Raw genomic sequence first — 16,468 nt, 5'->3', positions numbered from 1 at the left:
CTTTTTATATACCACATCCGTTTCATATGATAAGTTCTTTTGTTTTGTCTAAATTCATTGATTAATAAATATACATATTTTATGTATGTGTCTAGATTCATTTATTAGTATCTGTATGAATCTAAACAATGCTAGAAAGACTTACATTGTGAAACAGAGCGAGTATACATACAATTAGCATGTATTGGGACTATTTCTAGAATCGCAGTCCCAATAATAAAGTAAATTTGTATGGAAAATTGTTTTAATGGATGAGCGGCGGGCCAGGCCCAGCGAACCCTGCCAAGTGAATAATCAGTGTGCGGAATGCAAAAAAGTCGTCTCCCGTATAAACCAGAGTTAGCGTACAACTTAAAGAAAGGACTAGTTTCTTGCTCACCCACGTATCTTTTCGCCCTGGTGATTTGTTTTTTTTATAAAAAAAACTGGTTATGGAGATGGAATTTGAACAAGTATGTAGCGAGTACTCGGCTCTCTCTGCAACACTGACATGAACAGCACAGGCACAATGATATTTGTTGTTATTTGGTTATTTTAATGCTAAGTACTCTATACGCGCGTCCCACAAAGAGTTCGACTAAATTTTTTTTTAGTTTAAAGTGTCTCACTAATTATTTTTAAAGCTAGCAATCTATATAGTGGAGTTTGGGAAAAAGTAGGGTAAAATACATTAGAGTTTAAGAAAGTTAAAAGACAAATGTAATACAATTTGAGGAAGTAAAGGATATTATAGAGTTTTTGGCTTTGTATTGGCATATGTGATATGGTTAAAAAGTAAAAAACTTTTTAGAATAAAGGTGCTACAAGTACAACGGTAAAATCCAGCATCACTTAAGTGTACCTTTGAGCAACTTTATCTGATACTATATAGAAAAATTAGATCCTACTATCAGCTGTAGCTGCTCTTTTCATGTTCATAATATTATAGAAACACCTCCATACATCTTTGCTCTCACTCAATAGAAAGTATAACAACCGTTAAATCTCATATGAATGATACAACTATATGTATGGAGCTTATACTTTTTATTAGGTGAGAACAGAAATATGTATAGAGATGTTTCTGCACCTTAGACGTGAAGAGAGTAATTATACCTGATACCCGATAGCAGGATAAAGATTTCCTCTCTCTCCCTATATATATATTTGGTTAAGTGCTAATGCTGAAACTGATCAACTCTGTGTGTGAAAGGTGATGAATTTTCGATTCTTTTCTAAGCTGATGGCGATATTTGGTTTTCGGAAATTTCTAAATTGGACCTATCCTCTTTTTGGGATTAGAAATTAATTCATAAATTGGACCTATGGCATTTTTAGGATTAGGAAAATATGTATGTAATTATATATCTGAGCCTGTATATATGTAACCAACGAGTGAGCAGCTACACCAGTATATATATGTGGAATTTCGCTAGCAATAGCCAGGGTGTCCAGAGAGCAGGATCTACAGCCGGCCGGCCGGCCGGTGAAAATGGCGCTCCTAGCTTGTTTTGCTGTATTCTTCTTGTTAACGGCAGCTCCTGGTGCAGTCGGTCAAAAAGGTAAGTTTGGCTTTCGGCATCATCCTTTAATTTGCTTTTCACGCCATATTTTTGTTTCTGCTTATATTTATAAATCAAAATTTAAATTTTCAGAGTTAATTTTGCTTTTTTCTGCTAGAGTTTAATTTTCAGCTTTTAGCTTGCCAAGAATACATATAAAAAATTTTATTCACAAATTATTTTTCATATGCAAATACCTCATTTGCCTATTTTCGTTAAAAAAAAACCAAACAATCACCCCTTTGCTTATACTTAAAAGCCAAAATTTGAATTTTCACCCATAAATTCAATTCAGAGATTATTTTAAAATATTTTTATTATAGTTTATTTTCAACCTTTATTTTAGATTAGTAATAGCATGTATATAAAATTTTTATTTATAATTTTTTTTACAAATATGTCCCATTTATCATCGCGGGCATAATTCTCCGGGACAGCAATAACTCACACAATGGCTTGCTCGCTAGTCGTTTGTTCATAACTGAGATCGAGATATCATTTCGATCAGTTTTATATGCATATATATATATATATATATATATATATATATATATATACTGATCTTATTCTATGCATGAATCCGCAGGGTTCCTAAGTATCGACTGCGGCCTGGATGCCAATTCCAACGGCTACAACGACACCAATGGCGTCTTCTACGTCCCCGACGGCTCATTCGTCGACGGCGGTGAGAACCACGTGGTGGCTGCCGATCAGGAGGGCAAGCTCGACCGTCCTTACCGGACGCTCAGGAGCTTCCCCTCCGGGGACCGGAACTGCTACGCGCTCCCTACCGTCGCCGGGGCCAAATACCTGCTCCGGGTGGTCTTCTTCTACGGCAACTACGACGGCAAGGACAGCTCGTCGACGTTGCAGTTCGACCTGTACATCGGCGTGGACCGCTGGGCCACAGTGAAAGCCGACGGCAAGCACTGGTACGAGGCGCTGTTCATGGCGTGGGCGAGCTGGGCGCCGGTGTGCCTCGTGAAAACCGACCCGCACAACACGCCGTTCGTGTCCTCGGTGGAGCTGAGGACGATGGGCAGCGGGATCTACGCGGACCTCAAGGTCAACGAGTCCATGTCCTTGGTTGTTCGAGGCAACACGGGCTCAAGCAATTCAGTTATTCGGTACATGCATCGGAACCCCTCTTTTTTATTTTTGCTACCATGATCGTATACACGGTATTCTTTTGCGATATGGTGTTTGCGTGTCTCTCTATCTATGCTAGGCTACCACTATATTATATACTACTAGATCTCAAATACTCGATCTGTTTTATTTTAATTGACGTTGATGACTTTTCATCTATGTTTGATCTTTCGCTTTATGTAAAAAATTTATATAATTATTAATTATTTTGTTATGATTTGATTTATTATTAAAGTAACTTTATGTATATATGATTTATAATTTTATATATTTAGATAAATGTTTGAATAAGACGAAAGGTAAAACATAAATAAAAAATCAACTACGTAAAAAAACTGAAATCCGAGGGAGTACACAACATAAACTAACAATTATACTCCCTTCGTTCTACAAATATTTCAGTTTTTTTTACTATGTAAAGCTGAAAAGACTAAAACGTTCATCACTTTGCAAAACTATAATAAATTTATCTCCAACTCGTTTTAAACTCCAATAATGTATTTATCCCGCAATTTAACAATATGTATTTTTTTTCTTTACACCAATTTATTAATTCTCCACTGATGAATTTTTTTTGCGTGATCAGTGACAATGACGGAAAAAAATGAAGTATTTATAAGATGGAGTGAGTATTTTATATGATATGTGTCTCGACAACTGTCATTTTTTTAGTGAAAAGTTTACTCACATATTCATCTGATATGTGTTTTTTCATGCACATTTTTCTTTTACTAAATCAAACAAAGACCGCATATATTTCAAGAAATCTATATTTAATTTGTGATATAATTAAGTTGACAAACATGCCCTCTTTTACTGCTATTTTTCCTTAAATCCATTGAATTCTACAACAGTCAATTTACTTGATAATTGTTCTCTAAACCTCTCTGGGATATCTATAGGTACAGCGATGATCCATATGATCGATACTGGTGGCCAGTGCAGTCTGGCCCTTTGTGGAAGAACATCTCTACAGTGTCACCCATCAAACTGGATCCCAACTGGCCTGTACCCTTGTCTGTTATGCAGACTGCCATCGAGGCAGTTAGCAATAACACTAAGTTTATCAGCAAATGGCAAGACCTAGAGTCAGACGAGTATAGGGTGTACCTGCACTTTGCCGACTTCCAGAACACCGAGATAAGGCAGTTGAATGTCACCATCAATGAACTAGAACCATTCCTGTTCATCCCACCATACCTAGCCCACACTGTCGCGAGAAACGTTGGTTGGTACAAGTCCAAAACTACCATATACAGCATCACTGTTGGGGCCACCACTGCGTCCAAGTTGCCAGTGATGATCAACGCCTTTGAGTTCTACACTCGCATCCCCAATGTCAATCCTAAGACATTGCCACGAGATTGTAAGCATTCTCCTTTTATTTACTCGATCCCTGTACGTAGCTATCTTGCTTTGTTTTCTCTCATTTAATCTTAATGTTTGATTATATTTCCATACACTGATCGTTATATCAAGTTGAACAATTCCATGGATTTAGTCACTCTAGTTGGTGTAGGTTGCAGAGGTTGAAAGCTATACTTTCTTTGCAAAATAAGAGTTGACACATTTATTTGAAGATACCAACAATGATTTTTCTAGTTCTTTGTAAGCACATAAAGATCTTGGCCTAAGACTTGGCCTATCCAATTGTACTGGCTATGTCCAGTCCATAATGAAAAAAAAAGAAAGCAAACAGTACTACATAAATCTTAGTCGTCGGTTGTGGGCTAGCCCAGCTTGCGAAGGTGTTAGTATTAAAGATAGCTAGGTATAAGTGTGGAATAGACTACATCATATTGTTATTTGTGTTTCTCTATCTACAAATATATTTATTGGTGAATGTATAATCCACTTGAACAATAATCTTACTATTGAGAATAGGACGGAAAAATGTCATTTTGTTCTTCATACAATATTCATTGGTAGTTTGAAGATTTTTTTGGTACTAGCAAAAATACCCATGCTTTGCTATGGAAATATATTACAAAATGTTATAGGAATTTTTTTATCAACTATATTAATATCACTTGTTTGAATCAAATATGGACTACTCCACAATATCAAGAAATACCATAGGTTAATTTGCAAAAAAAAAACTATATAAAGCAGTGGGATGACAAATTCACTGTCACCACCACTAGAGACATTTAAAGTAGTATAAAATTGACAAAATATTTGTACTATGGATGACACTTTCTCAACTAAAATATTAGCTAAAATATCTTAATAAAACACCATATATTCCTCCCTCCAATCCCTATAAAAAGGTGCAAAGAGGATATTGGTACCGGATGGCATGCTGTCCAGCCATGGGAAATTGGTGGTGATGATGTCATGATAACATCATATCTAGTACTTTGTAGGTATCCAATATGATATATGCAGGTATGAGATCCGTACTTGGGATCCAATATCAAAAGTATAATTCATGGTACCACCAGGTATTAGGTCTCACATTTGATACCTATGTATCACACCTAATACCATCTTCTTCTTCGCCAAATAGCTTCATCCTATCTTGGTATTACCTTATACGATCTGTAGGCATCAGGTATCATTGTTGGCATAAGTAGTATTGTTTCTAGTACATGCATGTATCTTCATACGTGCCTATTGTTGTCTGGTATTAGTACATGTACCTACAAGAGTATCATTACTAATGCATAAGGTATTATGGTACCATAGTCGGCACTAAATTGACAGACATTTAGATATCATGTTGGTTCTTATATCACTATGCACAACAATACCAAACTCTAGTATATAAATATACTTCATAGTATGCTATGTCCATTTCTAAGAACAAAACTATTATATAAAAAAAGTTTGGGAACAAAATCACAAAAAGTGGGCCTGACATACTCATGCAAACAACTCACCTTGATAGTTCACATGCCATGTGTGGTCTAAGGGTATACGTACATGAGGCTTGTGTTATGGGCTCTACTGTCCTCATGCAGCAAGGTGGCCCCAAGTTGAAGGGGGCAAGAGGCCAAGTCGCATGGTTAAGGGATGCATGGTCACGTAAAAAAAATTCATGCATAATAATCTATCCCATGGCTGAACGAACTCAGTTTTTCTAAGGTGTAAAAGCTCACACCATGCGCCTCTGCCTCTGTCGCTAGTGGGAGGGGTATTTCCTCATAACAGCGGCACAAACTTCATCCACAACTTATGCAGCTTATGTGGTTGGACACACCGCCTATACTACTTTGCAGTTACATGCCGAGTAACACCTCTATCAGTTAGGTCATAGGAGGTTGACTCTGCTCACACCATGTGCCTCATCATGCTGCCTCTGTCGCCTGTGGGAGGGGTATTTCCTCATGATAGTGGCACAAACTTCATCTATGACTTATGCAACTTATGTGGCTGGGCACACCACCTCTACTCCTTTACAGTTGTAGGCCGGCCAACACCTCTATTAGTTAGGTCATAGGAGGTTGGCTCTGCCCCTTGCACCTGCGGGCCAAGAATAGTACATGGTGCCGGGTCGAACTAAGTAATTAATATATTTCTTTTATAGATGATGGATAGAAATCCGCCTCTATAATCATGTGGCCAAACACCACAAACATGAGTATTTAGATTCTAATCCTTATAATTGAGGTACATAAAAAGCATGAGAGGAGGCTAGGAAACTAATAAAGGAAGCTACAAGACTAGGCTTCAAAAAAACTTGAACTATGGCCTTACTCAAACCTTATTTTATCTTATAGAGCAACAATCTGTCACATTGCTTGTCTGATGTAGTGAACATTATGTCAAAATCACCCTATCGAAATTGTTCATATACTCATACGTTACTTGCCAAGCCTTGTCACGCAGAAGCTACACAAAGACAGACACCACTACCAATACAACCATTCTACAGGCTGCTTTCAACACTAAGCAACCATCAACCGAAGCTCACCACCTCTCGTAAAGCTCTCACTTTACATGACCAAACATGAGAGGAAAGAAATGGGCAAATCTAGCTTGCCCTTGCTGCCTTGCAGCACCATACAATCTCGCTGTTGGCCGACCGTTGTTAGATCCATTATTGATGCGGTGAGAGGAATAGAGGAACTAGCCCATCATAACATTATCACTAGCACCCGTGCAATGAATACCCTCTACGACAGCCTTACTTACCCAACCTCAACTTGCAAGCCATTATGTTCTGGCACAACCAAGCCACTCTTGCCTCCCCATACACCTTAGATGGGCAAGCGCCTCACCTGGTGGCATCACACAGGCAACAACCTCACAACCAACCCATCCACTCCGAATCACTTTGTGGTCTCACTAGCGTCTACAAGCAAGTTAGCCGCCGACTGAATTCCAAGCTTTGCTCCCTTCCCAGTGATCTCTACCTCGCCTCCTTGCCTACCACACACTGAGATCCACTTGTTTCTAGTGCATAGAAATGTAATGGTTTTGCATTTGTTTTTTTCTTACATCTTTATTTTGTTTGTTGTGTTTAACTGAAAATTATCCTCAAACTTATCAATTCCTATGCTAGTTGATGCTATCATGGCAATTAAATTCGAGTATGGCATAAAGAAGAACTGGATGGGTGATCCTTGTTTCCCTACCGCACTTGTTTGGGAAGGTGTGGGATGCAGTAATACAAGTGGTAACACCATGACTATAATATCTTTGTGAGTATTATTTAAAACATGATGCATACACCAGTATTATGTCATAAAGTTCATGCCTTTGCTTTATGTTAGGTAATTTGATAATTTTTATGCAGGGATCTCTCCCACAGCAACTTGCATGGGCCCATATCTAATAACTTTACATTGCTCACAGCACTCCAATCTTTGTATGTATAAGTATTGGTTTATTTTGTTTTGAAGAGAGGCATATTCTGTACATTTTTTGGATAATTTCTCATCCTTAAAACATTTTATACTTGAGAAACACTATGGTGCTATTTAACGTTAGTTTTTAGCGGCATATCAATACTTCATTTACTCAATTATTAGAGGTAAGGTTGGTATTTAGGATTTTATTAATTCTTCATAAGACATTTTTATCCATTTATAGCTTCCTAGCACATACTTGACGACACATTCTTTGGTAGGGGCAAATGTATGATTTTACCCATATGTCCTATATTTTTCTGGACTATTATATCAATCCATGTTTCTACTACCGTCAAGCGAGGTGGTAATAGAAATAGATTTAAACTCTCCGATAAAATTAGATCAATAATCCAACTTTATTTCTACCACTAGTAAACAGCACCCTAGCAGAGCTCTATATACTTATGCTATGCCTTTTAACCAAATATGAACTATATATGCATGGTAAGCATTGCTCTCCATCAGCCATATGTCTATACCTTGCTATAGTATAAGTTTATATCAAAGTTTGCATGATGCGGTGTCATATACAATCATGCCACACCTAGGTACAATATACTCCACTGTAATCGTTGACCATGCGCATCCTGACACAAAGGCTAGTTGTTCCATGCATTCCACCACTACTCCCTCCGTTTCATAATGTAAGATATTTGACTTTTTGCTTGCGATGTTTGATCATTTGCATTATTCAAAAAATTATGGAAATATCATTTATTTTGCTTGTGACTTACTTTATTATCAAAAGAACTTTAAGCACGGCTTATCATTTTTTATATTTATACTAAATTTTTAAATAAGACGAAGTCAAACGTTGCAACCGAAAAAAGTCAAACATCTTACGTTATGAAACGGAGATAGTAGTCCATGTGTTTCAACGGGACATAGCAATAAAATTGGGAATGGGCTAGGAGTGTGAATTTGGATACCAAACTATTTTTTGTAGAGGAGGCGGTGGTTGTACACAATTTCGGAAGAAGCGGACACATAGGATTATGGATGAGTTAGGAGGATGGATTGAGATAAATCTATTTTTTTCAAAGTGTTGCAGTAATTAATTAATCACTAAAAAACTAAATCATCACTTGCAATAATTATTCTTCCTAATTAATTAAACAACCAAGCAGCATGCAGTCTACTGACACCAAGAAGGAAGACAATTTATTTTAATGTTTTATATTTCAAATCCAATTTAAAACAAATCACACCACATAGGCCGTGTTCGTTTGAGGGGAGGAGGGGTGTTAGTTATCCGACGTGGAAAACATAGTAATAGAATAGCACATAATTAATTAATTATTAATTATTAAAAAAATAAAATACATTAATATAATTTTTTAAAACAACTTTCCTATATAAATTTTTTGTAAAAAATACACCATTTAGCAGTTCCGGAAACGTGTGCATGGAAAACGAGGGAGATAATTAAGATAACTTATGGGGGCTTGCCGAACACGGCCATAGTATTCAAACTAAACAGAAATGTGCAAAAAAAACGTTCCACTAAGAAATTTGACTGTATTGTAAAGCCTTGAACTTCTATTACATCAAAAATACATTTTCTATTACAAATTTATATGCACATTAAGACATTGATGCATTTCATATTGTACACAGGAATTGCATTTAATAGATGTAAATGACAATAAATGATGACACGCATGAAGTAAGACAAGAGAAAGATGAACCCTTGGATCAATGGAGAATGGATGATGTATAATAACTTGTGTATATACCCAAAGAAAGTCCTAACATATACAGCTCTAATCGCGTATGGTGTCAGTGGATATCCAATTCTCTACCAAGCTTGTATATTGTTACTAAGAAAAGAGTCACTTACCTGAAAATTATTGTATTGTCTAAGAATACGACACAAGGCACATTACTAATATCTAGTTTCCATGTAACGACAGGAATTTGTTAGGAAATCAACTAAGCGGACCAATCCCTGATGGCCTCTGTAATAAGCAATCATTAATTTTCAGGTTTGGGTCTTAAAATGACATTGTTCTATTGTGTTTCTGAATTTTGGAATATTGCTTTCCATGTGAGCTTTGAGCTGGTGACCAATGAGGAGTACTTTTTGTTAGAGAAAAAAAATCCATTTTACTCCCCTAACTCTTTCATTGGAGCACTTAACACCATAATTGCAGCTCATTTTACACTTTGAACTATTGAAAATGGTTCGCTTTCCCCTCTCATGCTACTTCTTTTTTTTTACTATCCATATTAGTCATATTTTGCACTAAAATTTTGATAGGATGACAAATGAATTACAAATTACTACTCATCATTTTTTTTTTCAAAATCTTCAAACTATTTACATAGGTTGGAAGCTCATTAGAATGATTTAAACATTAATATTTTAAAGTTCAAGCAAATAAATAACAAAAATGAAAATGTTTTTTAAAATTTGTAATGGTGTTATATATGGCTCTTAAGAAAATTGGCTTAAAATACAATTTGTATTAACCATAACAACGAAGAGAAATGCTATGATGTAGTGAAGTGAATTATTTTCAATAGTTTGGAGGGTAAAACGAGCCAAAAAAAGTTTAATGTGTTATGTGGTCCAATCAATTAGTTTGGGGAGTAAAATGGACCTTTTTTTGGTTAGTTAGGCATCAAAGTAAACCCTGAACTGGTTGTTTTACATAATTTCAGGCTTGAATCTAACGGAAATTCGTGCATTGTACAAAGCCCGCCAGAGAAGAATGGAAATAGAGCTGTCATAGCGATTTGGGTTGTGGTTCCTGTGACAACAATTGGTGCTCTTATTCTTATATATTTGATCTGGAGACATAAAACAAAGGCGAACGGTGTGTTTTGCTCTGTTCCTATTTTTTCTGTTTTACTTGTATTAACTTATTGATTATTTAGGAACATATTGTCTCTTTTAATATTGTCTCTTTTATGATTATTTATCTTTCTTGTATTTCTCACATAGCTGGTACTTTCTGTAACTAGTTTTTTCAGCTGATCCTCCTAGAGATGTAGAGATTGATATTGCCCCAGGAAGTAGAAAAGATAATGCGGATGCTCTACAAAAAGTTGAGAATCGCCAATTTACATACAAGGAGCTTGAGAAGTTTACTAACAAGTTTTCTCAATTCATTGGACAAGGAGGTTTTGGACTTGTGTACTATGGTCGGTTAGAAGATGGTATGGAGGTTGCTGTCAAGGTGCGTTCTGAATCATCATCCCATGGGCTTGATGAATTTTTTGCAGAGGTGCGTACTCAATTCAAGCACATGAAAGTGAAAAGACATCTTAATTTGTTATGACTTCATATGAACATTCTACTATGATATAACCTATGCTGAACAAAAAATGGAATCTTTTGGTTAAACATTGTTACACTCACAATGACATCAATAAACTATGATATTTACTCTATGTTTTGCCCATCGATTTATAGGTTCAAAGCTTGACAAAGGTGCATCATAGAAATCTAGTTTCTTTGGTTGGTTACTGCAGGGAGAACAATCATTTAGCATTGGTTTATGAGTACATGGCTCGTGGCAGCCTCTATGATCATTTGAGAGGTTTTCTTATTTCAAACTTAACCCCTGTTCTTGATTTTATTTGGAAGCTCTGCATCTGTACAATATTTCAACTTAAGTGCTCATCTTGTGTAAATTTCTAATTATAAGTTTCTACCTGCATTGGAAAAATTGAACTTACCTTGGTAGGTAATAGTCACACATTTCCTAGTTCAATTCATCACAACAATTTTGTGGAAAATGACATGTTTCACATGGCTCTATTCTAACTATCACTTGCCACATATATTAAGGTAATAATGATGTCCGTGAAACTCTCAATTGGAGAACACGTCTTCGAGTTGTGATTGAAGTTGCACAAGGTATGATGCGACAAAATGACTCACACTTTTGATAGTCCTTTTTCTATTTGTTGTCTTGGAATATTTGCAGTAATATTGCAGAAGGAAGGTGTTAGAATAGTCACATAACAATGGCATCGATAGACTCATTGTCAAAAGTGTGTTGTGTACAATAATTCTAATGTCATATAGCGGTGAAAATTACTAATAAAACATGTTAATTTTATCCATTTAAAATAAAACTTTTTTTTGATAAATTCCCAACATGATATGTTTTTTGATACATGTTCAACACACATGATTCTTACTATAGTTTTTCATATGATGTGGTAAATGCAGGGATAGATTATCTGCACAAAGGTTGCAGTCTACCAATAATTCATCGAGATGTGAAGACCCAGAACATTCTATTGGGTCAAAAATTGCAAGCTAAAATAGCAGATTTTGGACTCTGCAAGACTTATCTTAGCGACACACAAACTCACATATCAGTCACTCCAGCTGGGTCAGCGGGTTACATAGACCCTGAGTATGTATTTTTTTTGTATATCTTTATATTTCTTCTAACTTACCTTTTTTTCGATACCATATCTACCTCAAATAATCTTTCACAGAAGTCAAATTTGCCTTGTGGGGAAGTAAAGTTGACAAGATGGTGTTTATGAAAACAAAACTAATAAAATAATTTTGGTGTGTCATATTTCCAGCTTAATCAACTAATATTGGGGGTTTTCTAACATTGTTCTCTTTTAGGTATTATCACACTGGGCGGCTCACTGAGAGCAGTGATGTTTATAGCTTTGGCGTTGTTCTCCTGGAGATAGTTACTGGTGAGTCTCCCATATTACCGGGACAAGGCCATATCATTCAACTTGTGAAAAAGAAGATTGCTGAGGGTAACATCGGCTTGATCGCTGATGCGCGGCTTAGAGGTTCCTACGATGTTAGCTCAATGTGGAAGGTGGTGGACATTGCATTATTGTGCACCGCTGATATTTGTGCTCAACGTCCAACGATGGCTGTTGTTATTATGCAACTAAAGGAGAGCCTTGCTTTGGAGGATGCTCGTTTGGATAGCGGATTTAGGGGAAGTATAAGCACAGTGGATGAAACCACTTTCTCGACAACCACATTGTCTCCATCGGCAAGATGATGCTGCAGCTGATCCTATCTTTTTTGCATCGGTGATAACACACATGTGTATATACATGTTCTCGTCAAAATTAATTATGTATATGCATGTATCTGGATTCTGATGATTACTTTTTTGCTTTTGTGTGGTATCTGTAATAAGGTTCATGTCTCTGAACTTCCAAACTTTTCTGGTAGTGTGTGATACTACCTTGTCTCCCAGCATAATGGTAGGCTTATTGAATGTATTTAATGGGTTGCTCATGCCTTTCCACTGTAACTTGTTTGATCCTGTACTGTAATGTGATTATAATTGAGAATAACCTCACATGACTAATTAAAGATTTGCTTATCTTTCACATTGCGAGTACTCATATTAATTCTTGGGATATATTCTGCTTCAGTATGTGGTTTACAGTGTCAACAGATTTAGCACATCAATTAACCCGTAAATTTTCAACCATTTATAGAGCCAACTTATCATTTTTTTAGAGGAAAGGCTTTGCTAGCTGTGCTTTTCAAAAAGCGCAAATACAAAGTTTGAGAGGATTCATTCCCGGGCTACTAGCATACTGATCAAGCAAAAACAAAGAAAAACATTTTCCACGCCAGGGTGGCTGTTAGGTCCCGACCGAAATTTCGGTCCGGTCTATATTCGGTCTTTAAAAGTTTTGGTTTTTTGAAATTGAAAACCAAACAAACTCTGTCATGTCTGCGGAACGATACTTTTGGTAGCGGAAACATCGGTTTTGGTCCTCGGTCTAATTGTAGAGACCAAACTCTCTCCATGGGTGTATGCACCTAGCCAGCAAGGCAACTATCCAATATACTTTCACTGGCCAAAGCACCCATTTAGTTATATTTTCAACGGCACTTCTGTTACATTTTCAACACCATTTCAGCACTTATTGAATAGCAAACTAGAATGCAAAATTTCAGCAGCATTTCAGTAGAGATTTTGCCACATAAACACACAAGCACACCAAGCATGATAAATTGACATTACAACAACATAATCCACAATATTTTCGTCTCACAAATAAGTTTAGCACAACACTTTTCCGACAAGTCACGAACACCGATAGTGGCAAATTAACAATAAAAATACACTTTTTTTTTGATAATTCACTGGGGGGAGAGTTTCCTCACCTGAATACCATTGAAAGCGGGAAAGGTTTTACAAGCCAACTTTTACAAACACATAGCGAACAAACGAACACACGGAAACAAACAAACAAAGAAAAGAAACAAACAAGCACCCAAACAAGCAAACAAACAAACGTTAAACCTATAGCAAACGCTACAGCCGTGATATAGCAGAGTTTAAGACATTTTTCCAGTAAGAAGGGACAAATCTTTCTTCTAATTTGAATCAATGAGCCCACAAGGTGACATCTTGAATGCAATGGTGGAGTAAGCGCGTTGCCGAGGGCGCAAGATTATTGAAGATGACTCCATTGTAAGATCATAGTTATGATCTATATTTTATGATGAATAATTGACTTATAAATTGAGAGAATTTGGTTTGGAACGGTTATGGTGTTGATGTGAGTGTGTGTGACTAATGTGGGTCAGGTTGCGATATCTGTGCCCAGAAGCGGTTGGTTTGCCTCTATGTGTGCAGGTGACTTGAGGTCAACTGTGGTTAATGGCAAGGACCATGACTAGGTTCAGGGAGGAACCGAGGTCTGGATAGTCGGGATGTCATGTGGCATGGATAGACTAAAGTCGTAATTCTCGGAGGTCAATATCGGTCAACGGCAGTGGGATCGTGGCTAGGCTCATGGAGGAGCTGAGGTCCGGACGATCGAGAATGCGGGGTGACGAAGTTAAATACGAGGTGACACATGGCGGAGGAACACCGTGTGGGATGGAATCGTAACGGGCTTCACATGTTGCATGGATAAGCGCCGGAAAATCGCGAAGTAAATCGGATAAGAAAAAGAGGAAGTTGCTACATGAATCGGATTGCTACAGTAGCACGATACTGTAGCAAACAGGTTCGGGAACTGCAGCAAATCGAATCAGACAACCGTAGTGTACCCGGATTACTGTAGCAAATAGGGTTGCTGTAGCGGCCGCGTTACTGTAGCACCGGGGTTTGGTTTTGGATTCTAATTGGAGATAATTTTGGAGAGATGAGTCATATTAGCATAAGGAGTCCTGCTCCTATTTGGTGATGGACTTTTCAATATAAATAGAAACCGAGGGGTATGGTCCCGGTGTGCTTTTTGTGAGATTTAGAATTAGAAAATTAGAGTTGAATAGTTGTTGATTCTAAATCGACAATTTTGAGAGGAGCGCTGTTGGTGCGCTTTGTAAATTCTAGTTGATGCAATAAAGTCAAGTTCATTCGATCTACATCTTCGGCTTTCATCTACTATTGATTTTTTGGATTTCGACAATCTGATCGGCGCTAGTGACTTTCTGGATTTCGACGATCTGATCGACGACATAGGAATGGCGCGATCCGACGATCTGATCAGCGACACAGAAGCAGCGCGATCAAGGTAGCGGTGGCACAGGAGCGGAGCGATCAAGGTATTCTTTGACAGAGGTAATCTTCAATTCCGCAAAAGATTTTGGGTTTTGGTTTTTCCCTACCAATCACCCCCTCTGGTAGGTTTGATTGATCTCGTTCGATCCTACATCCATTGTGGTGCTTCCAGATCCCACAAAGGCAGAGAATAAAGAAAGTTCTGTAGCCTTGCCCTTAAGAATTGTTGGATTTTGGATTGCAAAGAGTTCTTTGACAGAGCTCGTCGTCCGAGAGAAGCCGAGAGCAGTCCATAATGATCGAGTGAAGGGGCAGTTTAAGAAAAGATGATTCCCATCTTCCCAGGGATCGCCACAGTTCTGGCATGTCGCCGAGGTTACTATCTTTTCGGATATAAGGTTGCTCCTAGTTGGCAGCCTGTCTTTGGATGGTAGCCAGGTGAAGAATTCTACCCGTGGGGGGGCTTTATTTTTCCAGACGAAGCTGTAATTTGGACACTGATTTCCGGCTCTCAACTTTTGATAAAAGTCTCTGGAAGAAAGTTGTAGCTGAGCTTGCCCCGTTGTTTGAGTTTGGTTGTCATGTCCTTCCTACCGCTTTATGTCTCTGATAAGGTACTGTAGCTCATCCAGTTGTGTCGCTGCTGCCGCTGAAAGCCTTTGAGACAAAGAGGTTTTGGATTCCTAGTTGAAAGGCCGAGCTCACAATCGTCTGTTGATGCACACAGTGGGAAAAGAGAACTTAATACGTTGATGCCGGATCATCGGTTCCTAGCCAAGAGTCGAACAGGAAGGAAGTGCGTGTGCCATCTTGGATGATTGATCGGGTAATGGATCTGTAGGTCATAATCAGCTTTCACATCATGTTCAGTGGGCGCCGAGGCGGTCGGAGCCGCAGGGCGCGTTCTTATCGAGTTGTTCCCAAACCCAGTCACCCCACCCCGATGGTTCCTCGTTTAACAAATGGATTCTTTTAAGCAACAAGCTTTTCTTTTGCAAATCAAGTTTCCGGAGCCCTAGGCCTCCTTCTTTCTTCGTGGAGCAGACTGTGTCCCAAGCCACCAAGCATTTAGCCCCGGTGGTTTTTTCTTCCCCTTCCCAGAGAAATGCTCTGCGGCGCTGTTCTATTTTCTCTGTCAGTCCTTGTGGAAGCTCCAGGGCGGACATTGTGTAGATTGTAACACTGTCAAGGACCGCATTTACTAGAATTGCTCTTCCTGCATAATTCCAAAGTTTTGCTTGCCAACCCGGCAGAAAGCTCTGTACCTTAACCAGTAGAGGATGGAGCCGAGCTATTGTTAGCTTGTTTGTTGAGAGCGGTAGCCCCAGGTAGTTCTGGGGGAAGCTATCCAGTCGGCATTGGAGGTTGTTCTGAATTTCTGCTACTTTGGTTTGATTTAGATGCACAGGAACTAAAGTGCTCTTCTGGTAGTGGTAGTTTATCGATAGCC

General features: G+C 38.0%; 1 protein-coding gene across 1 annotated transcript; it reads left to right on the top strand.

The window, feature by feature from the left end:
- The first annotated feature begins 1,471 nt into the window (after nt 1-1,471).
- LOC102720267 (probable LRR receptor-like serine/threonine-protein kinase At1g51860) lies at nt 1,472-12,543 on the top strand. Its single transcript, XM_040527789.1, has 12 exons — nt 1,472-1,541; nt 2,128-2,668; nt 3,593-4,056; nt 7,198-7,336; nt 7,432-7,503; nt 9,460-9,537; nt 10,211-10,365; nt 10,514-10,776; nt 10,965-11,091; nt 11,343-11,411; nt 11,730-11,919; nt 12,144-12,543. Exons 1-12 carry the CDS (start codon nt 1,472-1,474, stop codon nt 12,541-12,543), a joined length of 2,568 nt encoding a protein of 855 aa, XP_040383723.1.
- Nucleotides 12,544-16,468: the final 3,925 nt, after the last annotated feature.

The sequence above is a fragment of the Oryza brachyantha genome, chromosome 9 (genome assembly GCF_000231095.2).
Source record: "Oryza brachyantha chromosome 9, ObraRS2, whole genome shotgun sequence".
NCBI classification, from domain to species: Eukaryota; Viridiplantae; Streptophyta; class Magnoliopsida; order Poales; family Poaceae; genus Oryza; species Oryza brachyantha.
This window is presented reverse-complemented; position numbering and strand designations above follow the sequence as displayed.